Below are 20,716 nucleotides of genomic sequence, written 5' to 3' on the forward strand. Positions count from 1 at the left end.
TACCTAATGACAGCTAATAAGGGTGACAGCTAGATACTATCAGATGTTTCTCCTGTATCAGGCTTTATAGACATTACCACATTAGACCCTTAGAACTTTGTAAGGATGGGGTCAATCATCACCCTAATTTTATAAATGAGCAACCTTAGAAATGAGTTACTGGCCCAGACTCAGGAGGTAGCTGAGCTGACATCTGAACCCAGGCCAGTCTATCTCCAGAGCTCACTACACTATGTGTCTGCCTCTTTGTACGTCACCTGGAGTCCCTTTTGCCTCCTCAAGGGACCCTCTAAGGGTCAGATTCCAGCTCAGGCTGACCAGACACTTACCTTCTTTGCTGTTTCAAACTCTAATCCTTCTAAAGCTTCCATAGCCAACTCACGCCAGTCAGTGTCTGTCACTCCCAAGCAAGCAATCTGGTAGGCTTCTTTGAACATTTTCCTATCCAGGTACTGGTACATCGGAGCAGACTGCAGGATTTCATCAAAAGGAAAGAATTGTTTTCAGAGCAATGGAAAGAACCAGATTCACGCAAAGCCTGACTCCAGATGTGTGTCACTGACTCAATTATAAATGCCCACAGAGAAACACCATAAAGATTAATCAGTGGTCTTCTCACGCCACACACACCACGTGCCTTCCAGTCACAACCCCCTTTCATAACCAAAACATAGCGTTCAGCAGCACAAACGTTCTGTCTGTCCTTCACTCTACCACCAGTTTTCCCCACCTCCAGGTCTGCTTTACCACAAGATATCACCCATGTCTAGAATGCCCTTGCTCCTCCTCACCCTCTGCAAAATACCTGCTGGGATCTGAAGGCCCTGTTAAAATGTCACTTCCTCTGGAAATTCTTCACTGACCCCTCAAGGAAAGGAGTCTGAGTTTTCTCTGACTTTTATCCAGATCTCAGTTGTGCTCTAATTAAAGCCCCTCTCCCCAAGTATGGGAACAACCCGAGGGTAGTGGTGGGGTTGTACTAACCTCCCCCAGCAGGCCCTCAGTCTAAGATTGCTGGAGGAAGGAACAACCTTACTGTGAGGAAAGGATTTAAGGATGGCCTCTGACAAAGGGCTGAGAAACTATCTTACCCAAGAAACCTAAGTGATTTCAGGTTACCCAGAAAGGTACACCTGTCTGAGTTCCTTAGAGCTGGGAACCTTCCTGCCATCCCTCCTTCCAGATGGGGCTGCCTCACTGTGATACCTGTGCATGGTTCCTAATAACTTCTCTTCTTAGGTTTACACACTCCTTTTGGATCTGTCCCAACAGGTCTGTGTTGCAGGTTATCAGTCCCTGATTATAGTCTGAGGACACAGAAATGGCACAGGGAAGACCTGGGGCTGGAGCCTGGGGCCAGCTGACTCTGGGATCTGAGCACTTTCCTGGCACTTGAGTATGGAGTATGTGTATGTGCGCATACATGAGAACAAGTCTGATCTGGGTCTGCCATCCTGAATAACCCAAGGCCCTACCCTTGTTTTGGGCCAGTGTGCTGAAGGGAACTGAATCTCTTCCAGACAGCAGAGATCAATCAACCAGTACCTCATGCTAATGGTTCCCAAATGTGAAGCTGGGAGTGCTGTTTTCTCCATTCGGGGCCTTTATCTTTGAACTTTCCTGTCTCATTTTTTAGCTTTTGAGTTGAAGGATTTCCTCTTCTTTCTTAGGCCATTCTGCCCTCTTACAGCAAGATGTGGCTGCTTCGGAGTGCTCATCTTTTCTCCCATACCATTCCACCTACCCTTCCTCTGTTTGGTGGGATAGCAGGGTATGGATAGGGGAAAAGCTGAGCCAGAACCCAGGCCTAAGCTCAGCCACATCCTAGCTGTGTACTTTTTTGGGGGGGTTAACTGATTAACTTCTGTTTAAATGCCCTGACCAGCTCGCAGGATACCTGAGGCAAACAAGAGACATGCTCAGTACCTCCACTGTATTTTCTCAGCACCAACTCCTTGCCATCTCCCCAACTCTCCAGACTTGTTCCTGCCCCCAACTTTCCCCCTGTCTGAAACAACCTCCCTGCTCCTCTCTGCCTTCCCAAACCTTTCAGGGCTCAGATCAAGTGTCACCATCTCCTAGAAGCTTTCTCAAACTCCCCAAGCACAATGAGCTTTCCTTCCTGAACTCTTTTAGTGCGCATCCTCAGTTCCAATTTAGTTCTGTTTTCTAGTGTTTACTGCTTTATGATGGCTAATAACAGTAGGAATTGGGCAAGACAAAACCGGAAAGATAGGTTTATTTAACTGCACAGAAAAGAAGTGAGTCCCCAAAGAGTGAAAGGAGTTGCTCAAGATCACAGCTGGTTCAGGCGGCAGAGTCAGAACTCAACGCCAGTGCTCTTTTCCCTAAACTGCACAACTTCTTGCCATGCTGAATGCCCTGTGAGACTGGAACAGGGACTTGGACAGGCACATCAGAATCGGAGATATGATGAATGGTTAACATTTGGGCTTGCTTGGGAGGCACAATCTGAGGGTGGGAGTTTTAAAAATATCCTAACTGAACAAATGCCCTCTGAGTTCTACTTTATCTCACTGTTGCATTCCAAGCATGAAGTCACCAACCGCCCGAGAAGCCTGACTAGGGCTTGACGCCCTACTTGGCAGCTCTGACAAACCAATTCTTGCACAAGATGATGTAAATTTCGAAAGGAAACCAGAAATCCCCAGAGTGGTTCTGATGCTTTCTCTCTCCTCTCTAGGCCAAAACCACAGGATGGCTGGAGGCAGAGGCAAAAGATAAATAGCCTTTGTCTTAGGCTGCCTCTCCTAACCCTTGGCAGTTCTGACCCTGCTGCATCAGCAGGATGGGCTTGGTGAAGCCATGAGGGTTAGGGGGACTGGACGGGGACTCTGTCTTCTGAATTGTAAGGGTTTGGCAGAGGAAGCCCCAGGCCGCCCCTCTGGCTCCTCTTGGCCTGCCAAAGTCAGGGAGCAGCAAACTGCATTTATCTTTGAGGTCAGGATGGCAGTCTTGGGAGAAAAACTTTTAATCAGCATAGCCTGTTTGGCATGATTAAGGAAGACTGGATTTCTGGTGGATGTGGTGCATGGGTTTGGGATGGGGAGCAGATGAGGACTACAAAGAAACAGTCCAGCTGGGGCTGTTCTTTCCCCTCCTCCTACTGCCACTTTCACCCACCTCTCTCCCTTCCTTCTTTCTCTTTCTTTTTCCTAGGTCTGAATTCCACTAACATTTATTGAATAACTGCTCTGTGTCAGGCACTAATAAATTTCTTCACAATGAATTACAAGTACCATCAGCTTAGAAGAAGAAGCGGACCCCAGCCCCAGCCTTTACAAGAAGCCAACTCAGGCTTTCAATGACTATGAAGGTGGGGAGATCCTGGCTGGGCTGAGGACAGAGGATTTCCCTTCGAACCTTCTCTGAAGCCCCTCAATAAAACGCCCTCCACCCACACCCAGAAAAATGTAGTTGAAGGGCAATCTAGAAACGTGTCTAAAAATCTCTCAAATGTACATGACCTTCTATCCAAAAATTTCTCTTCAAGGAATTCACACCAAGAAGCTAAGGTGGGCTAGATACAAAGACTTGGCAAGAAAGATGCTACCTACAATAGCAAAAAAGCACTAAGTAGCGAAAATGCCCAACGAAAGGTACTGGTTGAGTAAGCTATGGAACATCTATGTGATAAAATAAAAAGCAGTCATTAAAAACAATGTGGAGGTGGGGACAGCAGGGAGGCGGGTGTGGTTATAATAAAAGGGCAACCCAACATCAGAGATCTCGTGGGTTGGTGGTGGTAGTGACAAGAACCTACGCAGGTGAAACATTTGTTCTGTAGTTTTGCAAACTGTTAGCAACGAGTAAGCTGGGCAAATTGTACAAAGGATCTCTATGATTTCTTACAACTATAGGTCAATGTACAGTCATCTTAGTATTTTTAAAATGCTAGAAGTACATTTATTGAGGTGGAGTCATCCTTCCAGTAGATTGCCAAGAGAAAAAGCCACACTGCTAGTTGACAGCCAATAATCCATACAAAGTGATGGGTCTGCAATATGTAAATGTTAGGCGAAATTGGAAGATGGCAATAAAGGACAGTGATTAAAAATCTCTCGTTTGTGGTCACATTCAGTAAAGGAAGTATAGTAAATCAGGTTTCATTTATAGGAGCAATATTTATAGATAAGAATCACAAAACAATATTTACAGTAGATTCTACTTTTGTTTAAAATGTTCATATAAAATTGTGTACTTGTAATTGTATATTCTGTATATATTATATATACATACAGAAAAGGCCTGGGTGGGTATGTTCTAAATGTTTAAGACCGATTCCCTCTTGAGGTTGGAATTCTGAGGGCTAAGCTTCTCCTTTGTGCTTGTCTCCACTTTATGGCAGTTCCACAGTGAGAATGATTCACTTGGGGAGCAGACAGGCAGTTGGGATAGCTGGGACTAGGCAGGCCCTGACTTGGGTTGCCAATCTCTGCCCTCTTATCAATGTTTCTGCCCTCCCGTTTGTGGCCAGGCCCCCATTACTGTTCTGGCCTCCTACTTGAGGTACTTGTGGTTCCTAAGACCTTAGGCCCCTTCCCCATCCCACCCATATCCTCTTTCTCTCACACACACCACCCCCGCTCTTGCACCTGTACATACACCCAGTCGCACTCCCAGCTTTGCTGGCTTACTCCACTCTGCCCCATGCACAGCTCTCAGTGAAACACACTCTGAAGGGGCACCTGGGTGGCTCAGTGGGTTAAAGCCTCTGCCTGCGTCCTGGGATCAAGCCCCCCATCGGGCTCTCTGCTCAGCGGGAAGCCTGCTTCCTCCTCTCTCTCTCTGCCTGCCTCTCTGCCTACTTGTGATCTCTGTCTATCAAATAAATAAATAAAAATCTTTATTTTTATAAGAAAAAAAAAGAAAAAAGAAACACACTCTGAAGACAGACAACCCTGAATACCCTCCCTGTCCCAACCAGGAAAGGGGGATCAGAAAGAAATAGAGGCTCAGTGAGGTGGAGCTGTTTGCCCAAAAACATACAGGTTGTACAGGGTGGACACAGGGTTTCAGGTTCTAGTCCAGAGTACCTTCCATGACATCATAGCTGCAATTCACCTCTCTTCCCTCTCCCCTCACCATCCATCCCCCAACCCAGAGCATCTGTGAGGGGCCTGGCTTTCCTGGTCTTGCCCTGCCACTCACTGCTGAGAGCTGACAAGTGCCCCAGTTACCTGTGGCACTTCCACAGCTGACATGGAGAAGACATGGAGGCAGAAGATCTTGGAGCCATTGTAGCCCACCACAAAGCCCTGTAGCTTCTGCTGGTGCACGGGGAAGGTGCTGGCTTTGATGTTGAGGTAGCCTCCTCCTGAGAAGCACAGCATGTCCTCACACTGGGTATTCCAGGCCACGCTGTTAGCATTTGGTTCCTGAGAGACAGGGATAGTGAGGACCCTGTGACAACCCCCTGGCTCTTGGTACCATTCCTGCACTCAGTCAAGCACTCTTTCTAAAGCCTGAATCACAATAAATCGCTAATAGTGGCGGGGGGGGTGGGTAGCGAGGAAATGGGAACTGGAAGAAAAGGATAGAAGCACAGAGGCAAAATGCTCTATGCACTTGTTTATGTTAGAAATGTTTTTAATAAGCATTACTTTCAAAAAAATTATTATCCCAAATATTAATACTTAGTGAGAAAATGAGGGTATATACAACTATGTATACAAGATTTAAAGGGATATGTTCCAAAAAATTAACAGTGATTGTTTAGGGGTGGGTGGAATTGTGAATGCTTTTTATTTTTTAAGTTCTTTGTTTGCCTGAAATTTCTTTTGGTCATGAACATCTATTTTTCTTTATAATAAGAAAAAAGTGTTATTTTTATATTAGAAAATAATGCATTATCTCTGCATTTAAAATTCTCACACTGTAGAAAAAGTCACCCTGGGAGGCACCCTCTTCCCCTACCTTCTTTCAAAGTTTTCTGCTTAGCTCTGGAACCCCAGGGACCAGCAGGTGTTCATACCTTTCTGCCTAGAATCTTTTACAATGTCTGAATCTTTTATAATGAGCCTGGATTGCTTTTATAATGAGAAAAAACAATATAGCTGTTTTCATTTGCAGAGGGCAGGAGCAGCAGAAAGAAGAAAAAGACAGCTGGGAATGTTTATGTCTCCTGGCAAAGTCTGAGAATTACCTTCCCTAGCCTATGACAGAACCCTCAGTGGGAATGGGGAAGGACACATGCCCTTCCTTTCCTATATGGCTATAGGCTCAGGCACAGATTCACAACTGGGGGCCTGCTAACCTGCCTACAGGAGGTGGCTCTGAGGCTGTGAGAAGTTAACAGTTAGGGCCTTGTTTTGTACCAGGCACTGAGCTAGGTACTGTGGTACATTATTCAGTCCTATAGCATTCTATGAAGGGGCATTTACTAGTTCCATTTCAGAAGTGAGGAAAAATTTAGGCTCAGAGAACTGTACTGACTTGCTGGGTATTACACAGTAAGTGATGAGGCCAGAACTGGAGCACAGGTCTGTCTAAAGATAAAACCTGTACTCTTGTTTCCCCTTAAGCCCTCTGCCCTGACAGAGGTGTAAGCAAGCTGTTATTTACTGGAGTTAGCTTAGGCTAGTATTAGCCAGGTAGCCCCTTCCAACTGACCGAGGCAGCTCCCTACACTCCAACATGCCTCTGCCCTGCTAATTCTGCTCCCAAGGACAAAGAGGAGCCCTGAGAAGGGCATCTTAATCTACCCATTAAAACTGGGAGACCTGTTGTGGTTGAGGAAGCCAGACAGGGGAAGTTTCAACTTCAGTGGGGGAGCTTGCTTCAGCCAAATGGACGCTGACCTCTTAAAAAATCCTAAAGAGGCAAAGAATGGCATGAGTATGGCAGAAAGCCAGCCAGGAGCTGGGCATAAAGCCTTTGGGCTCTCTTCTCCAGTGACACACTTCTACCAGATATAGGACCAAACAGAGTGTAAACAATGCTTATCTCCTAAAACAGTTCACATTCTGTTGGCTCTGAGAGCATCCTTGTGAAACAACTAGAAGAGAGGGCTTCCCCTCTTCCTTTCCCTTCTTTCAGATGACAAAACTGGTCCTAGGGCGCCTGGGTGGCTCAGTGGGTTAAGCCGCTGCCTTCGGCTCAGGTCATGATCTCAGGGTCCTGGGATCGAGTCCCGCATCGGGCTCTCTGCTCAGCAGGGAGCCTGCTTCCCTCTCTCTCTCTCTGCCTGCCTCTCTGTCTACATGTGATCTCTGTCTGTCAAACAAACAAATAAAATCTTTAAAAAAAAACAAACTGGTCCTATTTCTCTACTGTGTCTTAGGTCACTTACAGATACAGGCAGACCTCCAACTGGCAAGAAGCACTTTTGCAAAAGAATCATCCTTGCGTTAACCAATGCACTGACAGCCTATCAAGTGCCCCACTTAAATTTCTTTCTGTTCACAGAAAGAAAGGTGTTACTTGCCCATATCACCTATGAGGAAAGCAAAGTTCAAAAAGGCTTGCCCAGCTCCTGTAGCTCATGTGTGGGAGGAGTGGGTTATGCCCTGGGACCTCTTGGGCTCTGTGCCCCTGTTCAAAGCCTATACTCCTACACGTCACTGCTCCTCCCAGAGACCTGCCTGGGAACCAGAGGGTCAGTGCCTCCTGCAGGGACTGGGAAATAGAGGAGGCGTCAAAGGGCTACGTCCTAGAAACTCTCTGGGATTTCACCTGAAAAAGCAGCTCCTTGGTGTGGATGTCGTACACCAGGCATGTGTCATTTTCATCCACCACAGCCAGCTTGTTACGGGAAGCACTCATGTCCAAGCAGCGCACGGCTGTGGCCTGCTTCAGCAGGACAATGGCAAAGAGATTGTCCACAAAGATCTTCAGGATCTGGTGAAATTTCAGAGAAAAAAAAGTGTGAGTCACCATGGCAACAAGACTCTGAAACTGCGCCAGGCTGTTGGAATCCCATGTGTTCTATAAGAACAACTCCCACTAACTTCAACAGAGGCTCCATGCAGAGAAAAGGACTTAATGAAAGAACGGGAGCAGGGGCTTATCCTTAGGAGACCAGAAATGTGGTTCATCAGAGGTTGCCAAAGTAATGATCGGCCCAAGATGTGACAAATTCACTTGAATGTCTGCTTGACTGGGGATTTGTTAACAACATTACCCAAGCTGTGGGATTAGGAGACACCATCTAGTGAGATATGAGTCACAAACTAACATAAGAAGAGGCTACTTTAAACACTGACAAGACATCCAGTATAACCATGGCAAAATAATGATGATGAGAAGGATGATGACAGCTATCAGTTATTGACTATTTCTGACAGCCCTCTGAAACATAAGGTATTATCCTCATTTGTAAAACCTGAGCCTCAGAAAGGCAAAGTGACCTGCCCAGGGTCACACAGCTAATGAGGAGCTAAGCACTAACATGACTGCAGGTCGACCTGTCCCCAAAGTCCATGTTCTCAAGCCTCACACTGGAAGTGACAGCGGACAATGAGAAAGATACAGACTTTCCATCCCTTTAATATTGCTATCCTGCAGTCCCCACTAATTTCATACTCCATGACTTCTGTCCCCAGGAAAGGCCTGATAAGCTTTAGCCATAAGCCATCTGCTAGACAGCTTGGCTCTCAGGCTAATGCAGTTATATTTTCACTTTCATATTTCCATGTAGCCCACTTAGAACTTTTCTTATTTTGAGCAAAGAACACGCGAACAAATCTGTTAACTTTGTATAACCTAGATTTTTCACATCTATATGAGCAAAGGGCCCATTTTTCTTAAAACACCTAGTAATAGTCTGAGGACCAGCACCCTCTAAAACACAAGCTAGAACACATTGCCTTAATCCATTCATTGCCCTAATAGGGATGTGACCTAAAAATAAATTCTGCCTCCCTCCCTAGCAAGCCACTGAAAATGTATCTCTAAAAATCATGCCATCTTCTGGGTGCTCTGAAACTCACTGATCCACACTATAGGCAGCCCAAAAGCCACACTGCCAACCCTGCCAGAATGCAGCATGCTCTAAGTCTAAAGGCCACTGTATCTTCGGCTTGAAGCTGTCCTTGAAAAATAAAATTCTGGGCTACCCTCCAATGTGCCTACAGTGAATGTGGGGTAGGAAGCTCTTTTCCTGTCCCTGGGAAACCACCTTGGGGTCATAATGAGTCTGGTCCCTAAATCTGTATACAGATAATCAGCCTAATGGGAGACATATGGGAGCACTCACCTGTCCATTCTTCAGGCCTACTAACAGACCTTCCCTTCCTGGAGGGCCACCAATCACCTTGATGTAGCGAATGAGGGACTCCATCTGCCACTCCCGCTCCTTCACTCCACTGAAGGATAAGCACTGTAGCCGTTTCTCCTAGAAAGCAAACCTAGCTCTGCATGGATATTCAACAGGGTAAGTGTTCCCAGGCCTGCCAAGGGGGTCTTCCTGCATGTGAGGGATGAAAAATACCTACACATTCATTGTCTATTGAACCCCATCTAGTCCCCATGATTGGAACTGTTCATTAATCCTTCACATAAGCCCTCACCACAGAGCACAGCTCAGCTTCACATCTTCTGTGCAGACATCTTCTGGGAAGCCACAGAGGCAGCATCCAAAAGCACACTTTTTTATCACATCTGTAACTTGTGGTACCTCTAAACTGCTTGAGTTCTAGACTTTCAGGGAGATTTTAATTGTATTTTACATATAGTGATTTCTAAAAGATTTCTTCCACTTTATCACTTTCAATAGTCCTACTTTTGTGAAACTAAATCAACCTCTACTTTGAAGAAAGATGCCGGGCTGGCCTTCCCTCAAGTATTTCCAAACTTCTCTTGACATTGCCCTTGACATTTCGTAGGAAGCTCTAAGTTGAGAAATTTTTTCTGTGGAAAAAAAAATCTTTCAGAAAGTAAAACTTCCTTTACTATTTTTGAGTTATTATGTATTTTTTATTGTTTAACAAGAAAGATGATATACATTTTTACGTGTGTATGTTCATCAAAAAAAATGACTTTCATTTCTATCAATTTATGCTTTAAGTCATTCAAACATGTATAATTATAAGATAATAAAGTGCTTTGCAATACCAAAAGTTATTCTCCAGGTATGGCCCATGACTTTCTAGTAGAGTCTAACTCCTCTAGATGTCAATACAATTAAAGCAATGAACAGCTACTGAATTTGATGGAAAGAGACTTGTTTCTTGGTGCTCAATTTTTAAAACCATGATTTGGGTAACCCACCCTTGGAGGAAACATGAAGAAGATTAAGCCCAACCCCTCCAACCTGGCAGAGGATGATGTGATTGGCACACACCACCAGGAGGTTGCATTCAAACTTCTTGACTATCTTCTCCTTCACCCGGTAATGCATATCTGATGAGTCGTCTGAATACAACTCATAGATGAGGATTTTCTCCGGCAGTTGGATAGCTAATCGATTTTTGTAGATGGCAATCTTCTTGACAAGCTCTTTGCATTTAATCCGAACTGTCAAAGGAAAAAAAATCCAGCTCTAGCAAGAGATTATTAAGTAAGGTAGAAGGCAGAAAAATTAAAAGCTATCATTTACTTAATGTTACTGGCAATTAAAGGAGACACTCTCATCAAAAAATCTTTGAAGAGTGTCTAATACATACAATCAGCTCTACTAAACATTGGGATCCACAATCATATACAATTTTGTGGCCCAAAGCTTAAAACTGAGTATGGAAAGTAAAATTTTTAGTGCTACACTCACTTGCTGAATTTAAGTTTAAACTCCTCTGCCAGCATTAATATATTGCCCCTGATGATCAGAAGTCCATCTGGATGACCACCCATGCCTCTAGCTACTCCCCACCCACCATCCTTGACAATATGGAACTGCATGTAGTTTCTGGTATATACTAGGCTCTCACACTCTAACTGCAGACCAGATGGAGGAAATGTCCCCAGAAGAGAAGCTGGGGAGCTGCCCAAGTGGCTATACCCTTAGCAGCACAACTGGAATCTTCAACCAGAGGTGTTCCCAGATGAGAACAAAAGGATGCCAGCTGAATCTCTAAGACAACCTCAATGTGTATCCCTATACACAGGCACTGGGCAGGAGGCTGTGGCTGGTACATCTGTGTATAATTACTCTTGAAATAAGTGGATCCTTAGCCCATTGAACCAGCATGGCAACTTAAGTGGATAGTGGATGAAACTGAGGTTCAGACTGACTGTGCTAGGCCTAAAACTTGTGGTTACTGTACCTGCTTATCCCTGGGATAGGGACCCATCAGGAGGCAAGTGGAGATGAAGATGAAGATGAAGATGAAGTTGAGAAAGAAGCCCTCCAGTATATCCATACCAGAGAGGATATAGGTTCACAGAGACCCATGCAGCTCAGCCACCCTGGCTCTGAAATGCCATACATTATCCTCCCTTAGTCAGAAAGTCCATGTTCCCCTTAGAATTAGCTGCTGTGGGGAACCTGGGTGGCTCAGAGGGTTAAGCCTCTGCCTTCGGCTCAGATCATGATCTCAGGGTCTTGGGATCAAGCCCCACATCGGGCTCTCTGCTCAGCAGGGCGCCTGCTTCCTCCTTTCTCTCTGCCTGCCTCTCTGCCTACTTGTGATCTCTGTCTGTCAAATAAATAAATAAAATCTTTTAAAAAAATTTAAAAATTAAAAAAAAAGATAGCTGCTGCAAAAATATGTGAGCCTTTGCCTCCCCCTACTTTTTTTTTTTTTTTTGAAGAGAGGGTTTATTGCTCTCCTTAGATTCTCAAAGACATCTATATTCTTCCCTTACCCTCCAAAAAATAAAAAAAGTTTTTAAAAAGCAAACACCAGTGGTCCAATGTGTTTCTGAAAGATGAGGAGGACCATTCCCTCTCATTTCACTTGCCCTATCAGTAGCCCTCTCAACCTACCCCTCCTCCCAAAGGTTGGAGGGCAGAGGGGTCATACCTGCCTTTTACCTTTCTGCTCTGTGATCAGGTGCTGCACGATGACATCAGTCATGCTATCCCTGTAAGCATACCGGTCCTTGTAGAGCCCATGGACAGTACTGAAAATAAGCTGGTAGAAGGAAATGGTGCCATCTTGGCAGCCTACCACCTGCAGGGAAAGAGAGTTGTTAATTCCTAGCTTTCTGTGGAGAGTCTACCTTCCCAGTTGCCAGGAACAAATGTCAATCATCTGACTGGCTACACATGGCTGTTGTCTGTGCCTGCTCAGACAATGGCCCAATAGAATGAACTTCCCCTCCTTACCACATAGTTGGAGTCAGGTTTCACTTTACACGTCCACACCCAGGAGTTCTGCTCCCCAACAGTCCCAAGCCGCACTCCATCCTTGGTGAAAAGGGATACTTGCTTGTCTGACCCTCCTAGCAAAATGTACTCCCCTTTAGTAAAGTAGCTCAGGCAGCAGGGGTCAAAGTTCAGTGACCGATCCTTCCCAATCTGAGGAAAGAAAACACACACCAAGGGAAAAAACACTTCTGAATCCATAGTATTCACAACACAATTTAGGGCTTTTCCTACCAACTTTAATGAGGGGAGTCAAGAAGACAAGGGCAAGCTAGCCATTACCCCCTGTGGGATTCCATCATGAACACAAGCTAGTCTCCTCTGGAGCACCCTACTCCATCCCTCCACAGAGTTGAATCCTCCACTTCTGGGGTTGGCAGCATCTCCCCCAGTTCCACTAGCTGCTCCAGGTGTATGTCTTAGTTCCTCAACCAACCCAGATGCAGAGACTGGGCTTTCTCCCATAGGCCTTCCTTCACACACAGCCCTTGCAAGGGTTCCATTGGTTCCCCTCAGCTTCTTTCTTCTTCCTTTTTTAAAAAAAGTATTTCATAAAGCCAAATATATCTAATTTTAAAAACTGTCCTCTATTCTGAAACAACAACCTTCCTACTTCTCTTTATTCAGGTATAATTCACATATCAAACAATTCACCCATTTAAAGTATGTAATTGTGCAAACATCATCACTAATTCAGAACTAATTCTATCACCCCCAAAAGAAACCATGTACCTATTAGCTGTAGATCCCAATTCTCCTCTCTTTCCCTCCCCCTGGCAACCACTAATATACTTTCTCTGTCTATAGATTTGCCTACTTTGAAGATTTCACATAAATGGGACCACACAATTTGTGGCCTTTTGGGACCAATTCATCCATACTGTAGTGTATATCAGTACTTCATCCTCTTCATTGCTGAATAATATTCTATTACATGGATATACCACATTTTGTTATCCATTCATCAATTAATAGCCATGCCTACTTTTTTGACTATCATCAATAATGCTACTATGGATATATGTGTATAAGTTTTTATGTGAACATATATTCATCTCTCTTGGATATATATATCTGGGAGTGGGATCACTGGATCTGCAGTAACTTTATGTATAACCTTTTTAGGAACTGCCATATTTTTTCAAAGTGACTATACCATTTTATATTTGTACCAGTAGTATATGAGGGTTCCAATTTCTCCATCCAAGTGGGTATGATTTTGATTTGCATTGCCCTGGTACCTAATAACGTTGAGGATCTTTTTATGTAGTTACTGGCCACATGTATATCTTGTTTGGAGAAATGTCTATTCAGATCTTTTCTCCAACTTTTAATTGGTTGTCTTTTTATTATTGAGTTGTAAGAGTTCTTTATATATTCCAGATACATGGTCCTTATCAGATACATGATTTGCAAAAATTTCTCCAATTCTGTGAGTTGTCTTTTCAGTTTTGGTATTCTTCCCTTAGTTGTGAGGGTCAAGGTCAAACTCCTGAGCTCAGCTCCCAAGAGCCTTTCTCACCCAAAATGAACATCTTGTATTTGCCAAGCAGACCATGCTCTTTTAGGCCTCCATGTCCTCACAAGTGCTATTCTCTATATGACCCAAGCCCTGGCCAGAAGTATCCTCTCCCTCTCTCTCTCCAGGTGTCAACTCCTATGGAAAACATCCCCCAATCTCTCTGTCCCACCCAAGGCCTGATTCAGTGCCCCTTCTTCTGTGCTCCCATGGCCCTGTGCTCACCTCCCCCACGGTACTTCTCTCACTGCTCTGATAAATAATAGGGTTAATTTGATGTACCCCCCCCACTCCTCTTACCACTCATTAAAGTCCAAGCTCCTTATTGTCATTGGAATTTTTTGCTACCCCTAAGGGAACGTTTTGTGAATAAAAAGATTATTTATAATTGCCATTATTAAACTATTAGTTTATTAAAGAAATAATTCTAAAAACCTGGTTTCTCAATAAGTTTTTAAGTTCAATTTATAAATATTTTCCTATTTATTAGTATAACAAAAGTAAACAACTAATTGAAAGGGGACCTTGATGATCATTTACTGAATTAAATTTTGAATAGATTTTAAAATCCCTTAGTGTTGGGGTGCCTGGGTTGCACAGTTGATTAAGCATCAGAATCTTGGTTTCGGCTCAGGCTTGATTTCAGGGTCACTGGGCTCCATACTCAGCCTGGAGTCTGCTTGGGTTTCCCTTTCCCTCCTTCTGACCCTACCCACCCACCCCATGCTTGTTCACTCTCTCTTGCAAATAAGGAAATAAATCTTTAAAAAAAAAGAAAAGAAAATCTCTTAGTGTCATTTACAACTTAGTTCATTCCCTTAAACTAATTTAAACTGCAATTATTCATTTTATATATTCAATTTTCGTTTATAAGAATTTCAAATGCCTGGGGCATCCAGGTGGCTCAGTAGGTTAAGTGTCTGCCTTAGGATCAGGTCAGGATCTTGGGGTCATGGGATCAAGTTCCACATCAGGCTCCCTGCTCAGTGGGGAGCCTGCTTCTCCCTCTGCCTCTCCCTCCCTCCTGCTTATGTATGAGCATTCCCTCTCTCTCAAATAAATACATAAAATAAAATAAAATAATTTCAAATGCCTAAGAGTCAAACTGCCCCTATTTCTGATATAATGATAATAAATCTAGTAAGAAAACTAAAAAAATATTTTTAAAAAGATTTTATTTATTTATTTGTCAGAAAGAGAGAGAGCATAAGCAGGGGAAGTGGCAGGCAGAGGGAGAAACAGGCTCCTTGCTCAGCAAGGAGCCTGATATGGGACTCGATCCCAGGACCCTGGGATCATGACCTGAACCAAAGGCAGATGCTTAAGTGACTGAGCCATCCAGATTAAAAAATATTTTTAAAAAGATTTTATTTATTGGGGCACCTGGGTGGCTCAGTGGATTAAGCCTTTGCCTTTGGTTCAGGTCATGGTCTCAGGGTCCTGGGATCAAGCCCTGCATTGGGCTTTCTGCTCAGTGGGGAGCCTGCTTCCCCCCCTCTCTCTGCCTGCCTCTCTGCCTACTTGTGATCTCTCTCTCTCAAATAAATAAGTAAAATCTTTAAAAAAAAAAAAAAAGAAAGATTTTATTTTTGCAAAAAAGAAGGAGAGCAGGAGCAGGGGTGGAGGGCGGAGTTGGGCAGAGGAAGAAGCAGACTCCTCAGCAAGCAGGGAGCTCAATGCAGGACTCAATCCTAGGACCCTGGGATCATGACCTGGGCCAAAGGCAGACACTTAACTGAGACACCCAGGTGCCTGAAAGTTTAAAAATAAATAAATAATCTTATGAGTCATGAGATGGAAGGCTTGTAGCTTCTGGTAATGGCTCACTAGTTCCATTGGGCTAACTCTCCTGCAGGTAACAACTATAAACTCTGGACCAACTATAAATTACAACCACCTGAAGGCACTAAAGAGCAATCAGAAGCAGACAAAAACTGAAGACACGTGGACATTTGGAAGAAAAGACTGCACCAAGTATGTTTCTCACTTTTTTAATGGCTTTTTGCCTAAAGGCAGGTCCTATCAGCACCCTGACAGATGAGCACAGGATTTGGAGTGGCTACAACAGCTTGAAAATGAGGGGAATCCCAGAAAAGAGACAGATGAGAGAGGGAGGGAGAGCCAAAATTCTGCACATACACTACTGAATATCTGAACTCTTTGAACTACACACATGTGGGGCAGATGCCAGGCAGCCTAGCAAGGCTAAAGAACTCAATAGAGACTTCAGGGTTGCTTACACTGGAAAGATGGACTTTGAATGTTGAATCCAGCAAAGTTAACTACTTGTTTTTTAAAAAAACCAACTATAGGGATGCCAAGGTGGATCAGTCAGTTAAGCATCTGCCTTCAGCTCAGGTCACGGTCTTGGGGTCCTGGGATCAAGCCCCGCATCAGACTCTCTGCTTAGGGGGGAGTCTGCTTCTCCCTCATCCTCTGTGATCTCTCTTGCTCTCACTCTCTCTCAAATAAATAAAATCTTTAAAAAATTAATTAATTAAAACCCCAACTACAGTGCTCCTTCAGCAGCACAAATACTAAAACTGGAACACTGTAGAGAAGATTACCATGGCCCCTGTGCAAGGATAACAAACCTGTAAGCGTTCCATATTAAACAAAACAAAACTACACAATAATCCTCAAAGGGGGGTGCCTGGGTGGCTCAGTGGGTTAAGCCGCTGCCTTCGGCTCAGGTCATGATCTCAGGGTCCTGGGATCAAACCTCGCATCGGGCTCTCTGCTCAGCAGGGAGCCTGCTTCCCCCTCTTTCTCTGCCTGCCTCTCTGCCTACTTGTGATCTTTCTCTCTGTCAAATAAATAAATAAAATCTTAAAAAAAAAAACAATAATCCTCAGAGGAACATGACAGAAATGAATCCCTATGACGCATCATTTACAATGTTCAGAATATAACCCAAAATTCCAAAAAGCAAAAATGTGAACCATATTCAAGAGAAAAGATAATTAGTAGAAATTAACCCCAAGGTAACTCAGATACGAAGTAGCATGTGAAAATTTTAAAATAGCTATTATAACTATGATCAAGGATATAAAGGAAAATATTCCTATAATGAATGGACAAACAGGAAAAAAGAACCAAATGGAAATCTAGAACTGAAAAATGCAGTAAGTGAAACAAAAATTCACTGGATGGGTTTAACAGAAATATTATTGATGACAGAAGAGTCAATGAAGTTGAAGATTGAGCAACAGATCAGAGCAGGGGGTTAAAAGATTCAAAAAATGAATAAGGCCTCAATTATCTGAAGAACAATACCAAGAGGTTTAACATATAACCGGAGACCCAGATGGAAAAGGAGAGAATGAAGATGAAGAAATAACAAAAAATTATTCCACATTTGGTGAAAGAATAAAGACATAAGTATATAGATTCGAGAAGATCAGTAACTACTGCCACCCACCCTAAGCCAGAAAATATAATGAATCTTTTTAACATTCCAATATTACATAGGTACTTGACTAAAAATTTCTTACACCTTTCAATTTAAAATCAGATGTATAAAATTGATTACTCAGTTATAGCTCTTAAATGGTCATCATAAGACAGATCTGATAGATATTCTAATATGGATTTCTAGCACCAGTCTGCCTGGGTTCCAAACCAGACTTGGCCACTACTACCCTGTATGGCTTTGGCTGGTTACTGAACCTCCCTAAACCTCAATTTTCTAACATGTAAAGTGGTAATAATAATACATACCTCACAGAGTTGTTACAAAGATTAAAAGTTAACCTTGTAAAGAGTTTATACAATGCCTAAAATTCAATAAATGTTAGCTATTATAATCATTAATCCAGATACCCTTAAACATTACAAACACTTAAAAATGCCAAAAATACAAAAAGTATACCTAACACAAAAGTATAGGCTTGATTTACTTCATCATCCTATATTTAATTCTAAATCTTCCCAGATTTCAAAGATACCTAACTAAGGAAACAAATTTACTGTCTCTAGTCAACTGGGTTATCTCAGCGGAACAAGGTTGCTTATCATTCAAAAAACTCTGAGCCACAGGATGAACTCTAGTGCTACATACATGCAAGATATTGCCCATGGCTATGACCACCAAGTCAGATTCTTTATAGCAACAAGACCCTAATCCTTCCCTGTGTAGTGTGGTTATTTGTTCCTGAGAACTTCCAATACCCATGACCAGGGCCTCGTACACAATAGATATGCCAGTAAATATTTGTTGAATAATGATATACACACATATTAAGTGAATGAACAGACAAGCCATGCCTAGATGCAAGATAATTAAAAATGAGGGTTTGGGGAAATCAGCCAAGGCAAACTCAGAAGACACTTCACTATCTACCTTTATCTTTTCTCTACTCAGCTACAAAAAAAAAAAAAAAAAAAAAAAAAAAAAAAAAAAAGATTAATGGCAAGATGAGGGAGAAAAGAAATGGCCTCAAAGCTGGGCTACACCTAACTGAAACCCCTCCTTTCTAGCAGGACATGTTTTGAGGAGTAAGGATACTGTTAAACAAAGGCTTCATTGAATAGGCTGTATTGAAAGGCTCCATTGAGCAGGCTCACCTGCTTGGCTGTGGTACCTAAGCCACCCTGTACCACCTTCACTTTAATCCTTGATGTCTCCAGCCTAATAGGTTTTTCTACCACCAGGTTCTATTTTAATCCAGCCCTCCACAGAAACAAGGAATTCTTCTGAAACAAGAATCTGATCAAGTCACTCCCTACCTAAATTGATGGCTCCTAAATACTTATACGAAGTTCAAACTCCTAATTCACATGACTCAGGTCCTTTAGACTCATATCCCCATCTTCCTTTCTAGTTCCATTTTTATCCACAATTCTTGGGATCCAGTCACTCTGAACAACCCTCTGTTCCCTGAGATGACATATATCTTCATTCTTCCCTGCCTTTGCAGATGCTATTTCCTCTGCCTGAAACACTAGTCCCAATGTCCTCTGCTTAGCAAATTCCTGTTCATTTTGCTCAAAGTTCACTTCTACAAAATCTCCCATTTCCACCAAGCAATGATGTTATCTTTTGTGTCCCTGTAACATCCTATCTATATATCTCTCTAAGATACTATGTACCATGCTGCACTGGGAATAGTGTCTATCAACTGTGCCCCTATCAGCCTTAATGCAGAGGCATTAACAGCTCTGTCAGTAGCTCCTAGCACAGATGAAGTGCTGGTCTAAGTGCGTGCTTGTTAATGTTTATAGAATGCATAAAGCAAATAAATAAAGGAAGACAGATACATAACTAAGACCAAGGCTTTGAATCAAAACAATCTGGGTTTCAATCTCAGGTGCCACCCATTTACTAGCAGTGTAGCACCTTAGGCATAATCTTTATTTCACTGCTCTGAGTCTTGCCTTCTCATTTCTACAAAGTTGATAACTAATTGTACCTACTTCACAGGGTTTTATGATAATTAAAGGAGATAAAATATGTAAAACACTGAGCACAGTACCAGGTATTAAAGTAAATGCTCAGGGCGCCTGGGTGGCTCAGTGGGTTAAAGTAAATGCTCAAAAAACAGGAGCTAACAATAATAAAGTATAATTACTAATAATAGAATCTTTGAAAGTTAAAAGAGCATATAATAGGCATGATCAAAACTGTATTTCCCACTGGGTTTGTATAGTGCTACATACCTGTTTCCCACTTAGTTGGTAGAAGGAGAGTTTCTGTCCCCAGTCAGCTACAGCCAGGATGTCATTATGTTCCTCTCTAATCAACAGAAGACAAAGAGGTTATATGGGGCCATGACCACTGATAACTGTAGCCCTAAGGGTTTAACAAACAACAGGAAAAAGTGTTGGCCAGACTGTCAGATTGCCAAATATTATACAGCAATACTGAGGCCAAAAGTTGTAATGTGGGCCAACCCATCAGTCCAGTGGGATGAGGCAAGGTGAATCTCCTGGGACCATTATTTCATTGAATACCCTACTATGTGGCTCTGCCACAGTGAAGAGGTTAAACCCCTCATTTCAAGTCTTCCTGAGAGTAGTGCTAAGAAAGAGCAAGGTGTTAGAGCCAGAAGTGCTTTTTACTCATGTACTATAAAATGAGGGGAGACAGTGAAGAAACAAGTCTAATTGCAGTGGAAAGGCATGGGCTGTCTGATTTCTTAATGGACAAAGGGGAAGCGGGCTTGCTCTTTCTGAAGAAGGAAAATTAATACATAAAGCTATGTTCTCTCATAGTTGGGGTTCTCAAACAAGTGAAATGGTTTCTGACTGGATCTAATAAAATATAGTGGGTTCTCTGAAGATCAACAATTGTCTTTGAAACTGAGTATCTATCACTATCAGTGCCTTGGGACTAGGGCTGTAGGACCAAGTACACAGGAGAAATCTCTTCAGCTAAGGCTGGAGATCAAGCTACTTGGGAATCTAGTTCAATAAAGAGATATTCCCAGCTCTGGAGAGCTGCTCTTATTCTACCTAATGTTGCCTCCTCTCTGTTTATTTATTCAAGCTTTTTAAGCCCAGGGCCTGCAGTCATCTGGAAGCACCATTAAATATGCAGGCAAGGAATGGTGCAGCCTCTTCTGCAAAACCCAGCCATCATATTGGCAAATATAGGCACTAATTCACAACTAAGGAAAAAAGACAAAGATGGAGAGGGATCTTAACAGGAAAAGACCTGTAGGGGAACTCTGTATGAAATCATACACTGAGGTCCAAATACAATCTAGGAACCCAGCCCATGGTGAGCCTTCTTATGGAAACCATATCATGAGCTGGACTGGTGGTTTTCGATCTCCCTTTTCCCTTTTCTCTTTTTTATTCCTGGCAGTGGGACTATTCACCAAAACAAAAACTCATGTCAAGCAATAAAAGGGGCTGTTCTGGTTGAAGCAGAGATAGGGATCTGAAGCCCACCCTTTCCTCCTTTCCTTGTTCTCCACCTCCACCTATTT

At 43.0% G+C, this 20,716-nt stretch overlaps 1 protein-coding gene and 1 pseudogene across 6 annotated transcripts in view; one reads left to right on the forward strand and one right to left on the reverse strand.

Moving 5' to 3' along the window:
• The window catches only part of IFT122 (intraflagellar transport 122), a 71,958-nt gene that overhangs the window by 29,407 nt on the left and 21,835 nt on the right, over window positions 1-20,716 (reverse strand). For all 6 annotated transcript variants that reach the window (XM_044252945.1, XM_044252947.1, XM_044252946.1 and 3 more), the window contains 8 exons: window positions 19,443-19,518; window positions 12,227-12,418; window positions 11,933-12,071; window positions 10,274-10,476; window positions 9,218-9,355; window positions 7,696-7,860; window positions 5,202-5,399; window positions 330-470 (listed from right to left, as the gene is read on the reverse strand). In XM_044252945.1, the coding sequence (XP_044108880.1) occupies window positions 330-470; window positions 5,202-5,399; window positions 7,696-7,860; window positions 9,218-9,355; window positions 10,274-10,476; window positions 11,933-12,071; window positions 12,227-12,418; window positions 19,443-19,518 (1,252 nt within the window). The remainder of the gene's footprint in view (window positions 1-329; window positions 471-5,201; window positions 5,400-7,695; window positions 7,861-9,217; window positions 9,356-10,273; window positions 10,477-11,932; window positions 12,072-12,226; window positions 12,419-19,442; window positions 19,519-20,716) is intronic.
• Window positions 16,299-16,399, forward strand: LOC122911025 (annotated as a pseudogene).

This window comes from Neovison vison, chromosome 6 (genome assembly GCF_020171115.1).
Source record: "Neovison vison isolate M4711 chromosome 6, ASM_NN_V1, whole genome shotgun sequence".
Taxonomy (NCBI): Eukaryota; Metazoa; Chordata; class Mammalia; order Carnivora; family Mustelidae; genus Neogale; species Neogale vison.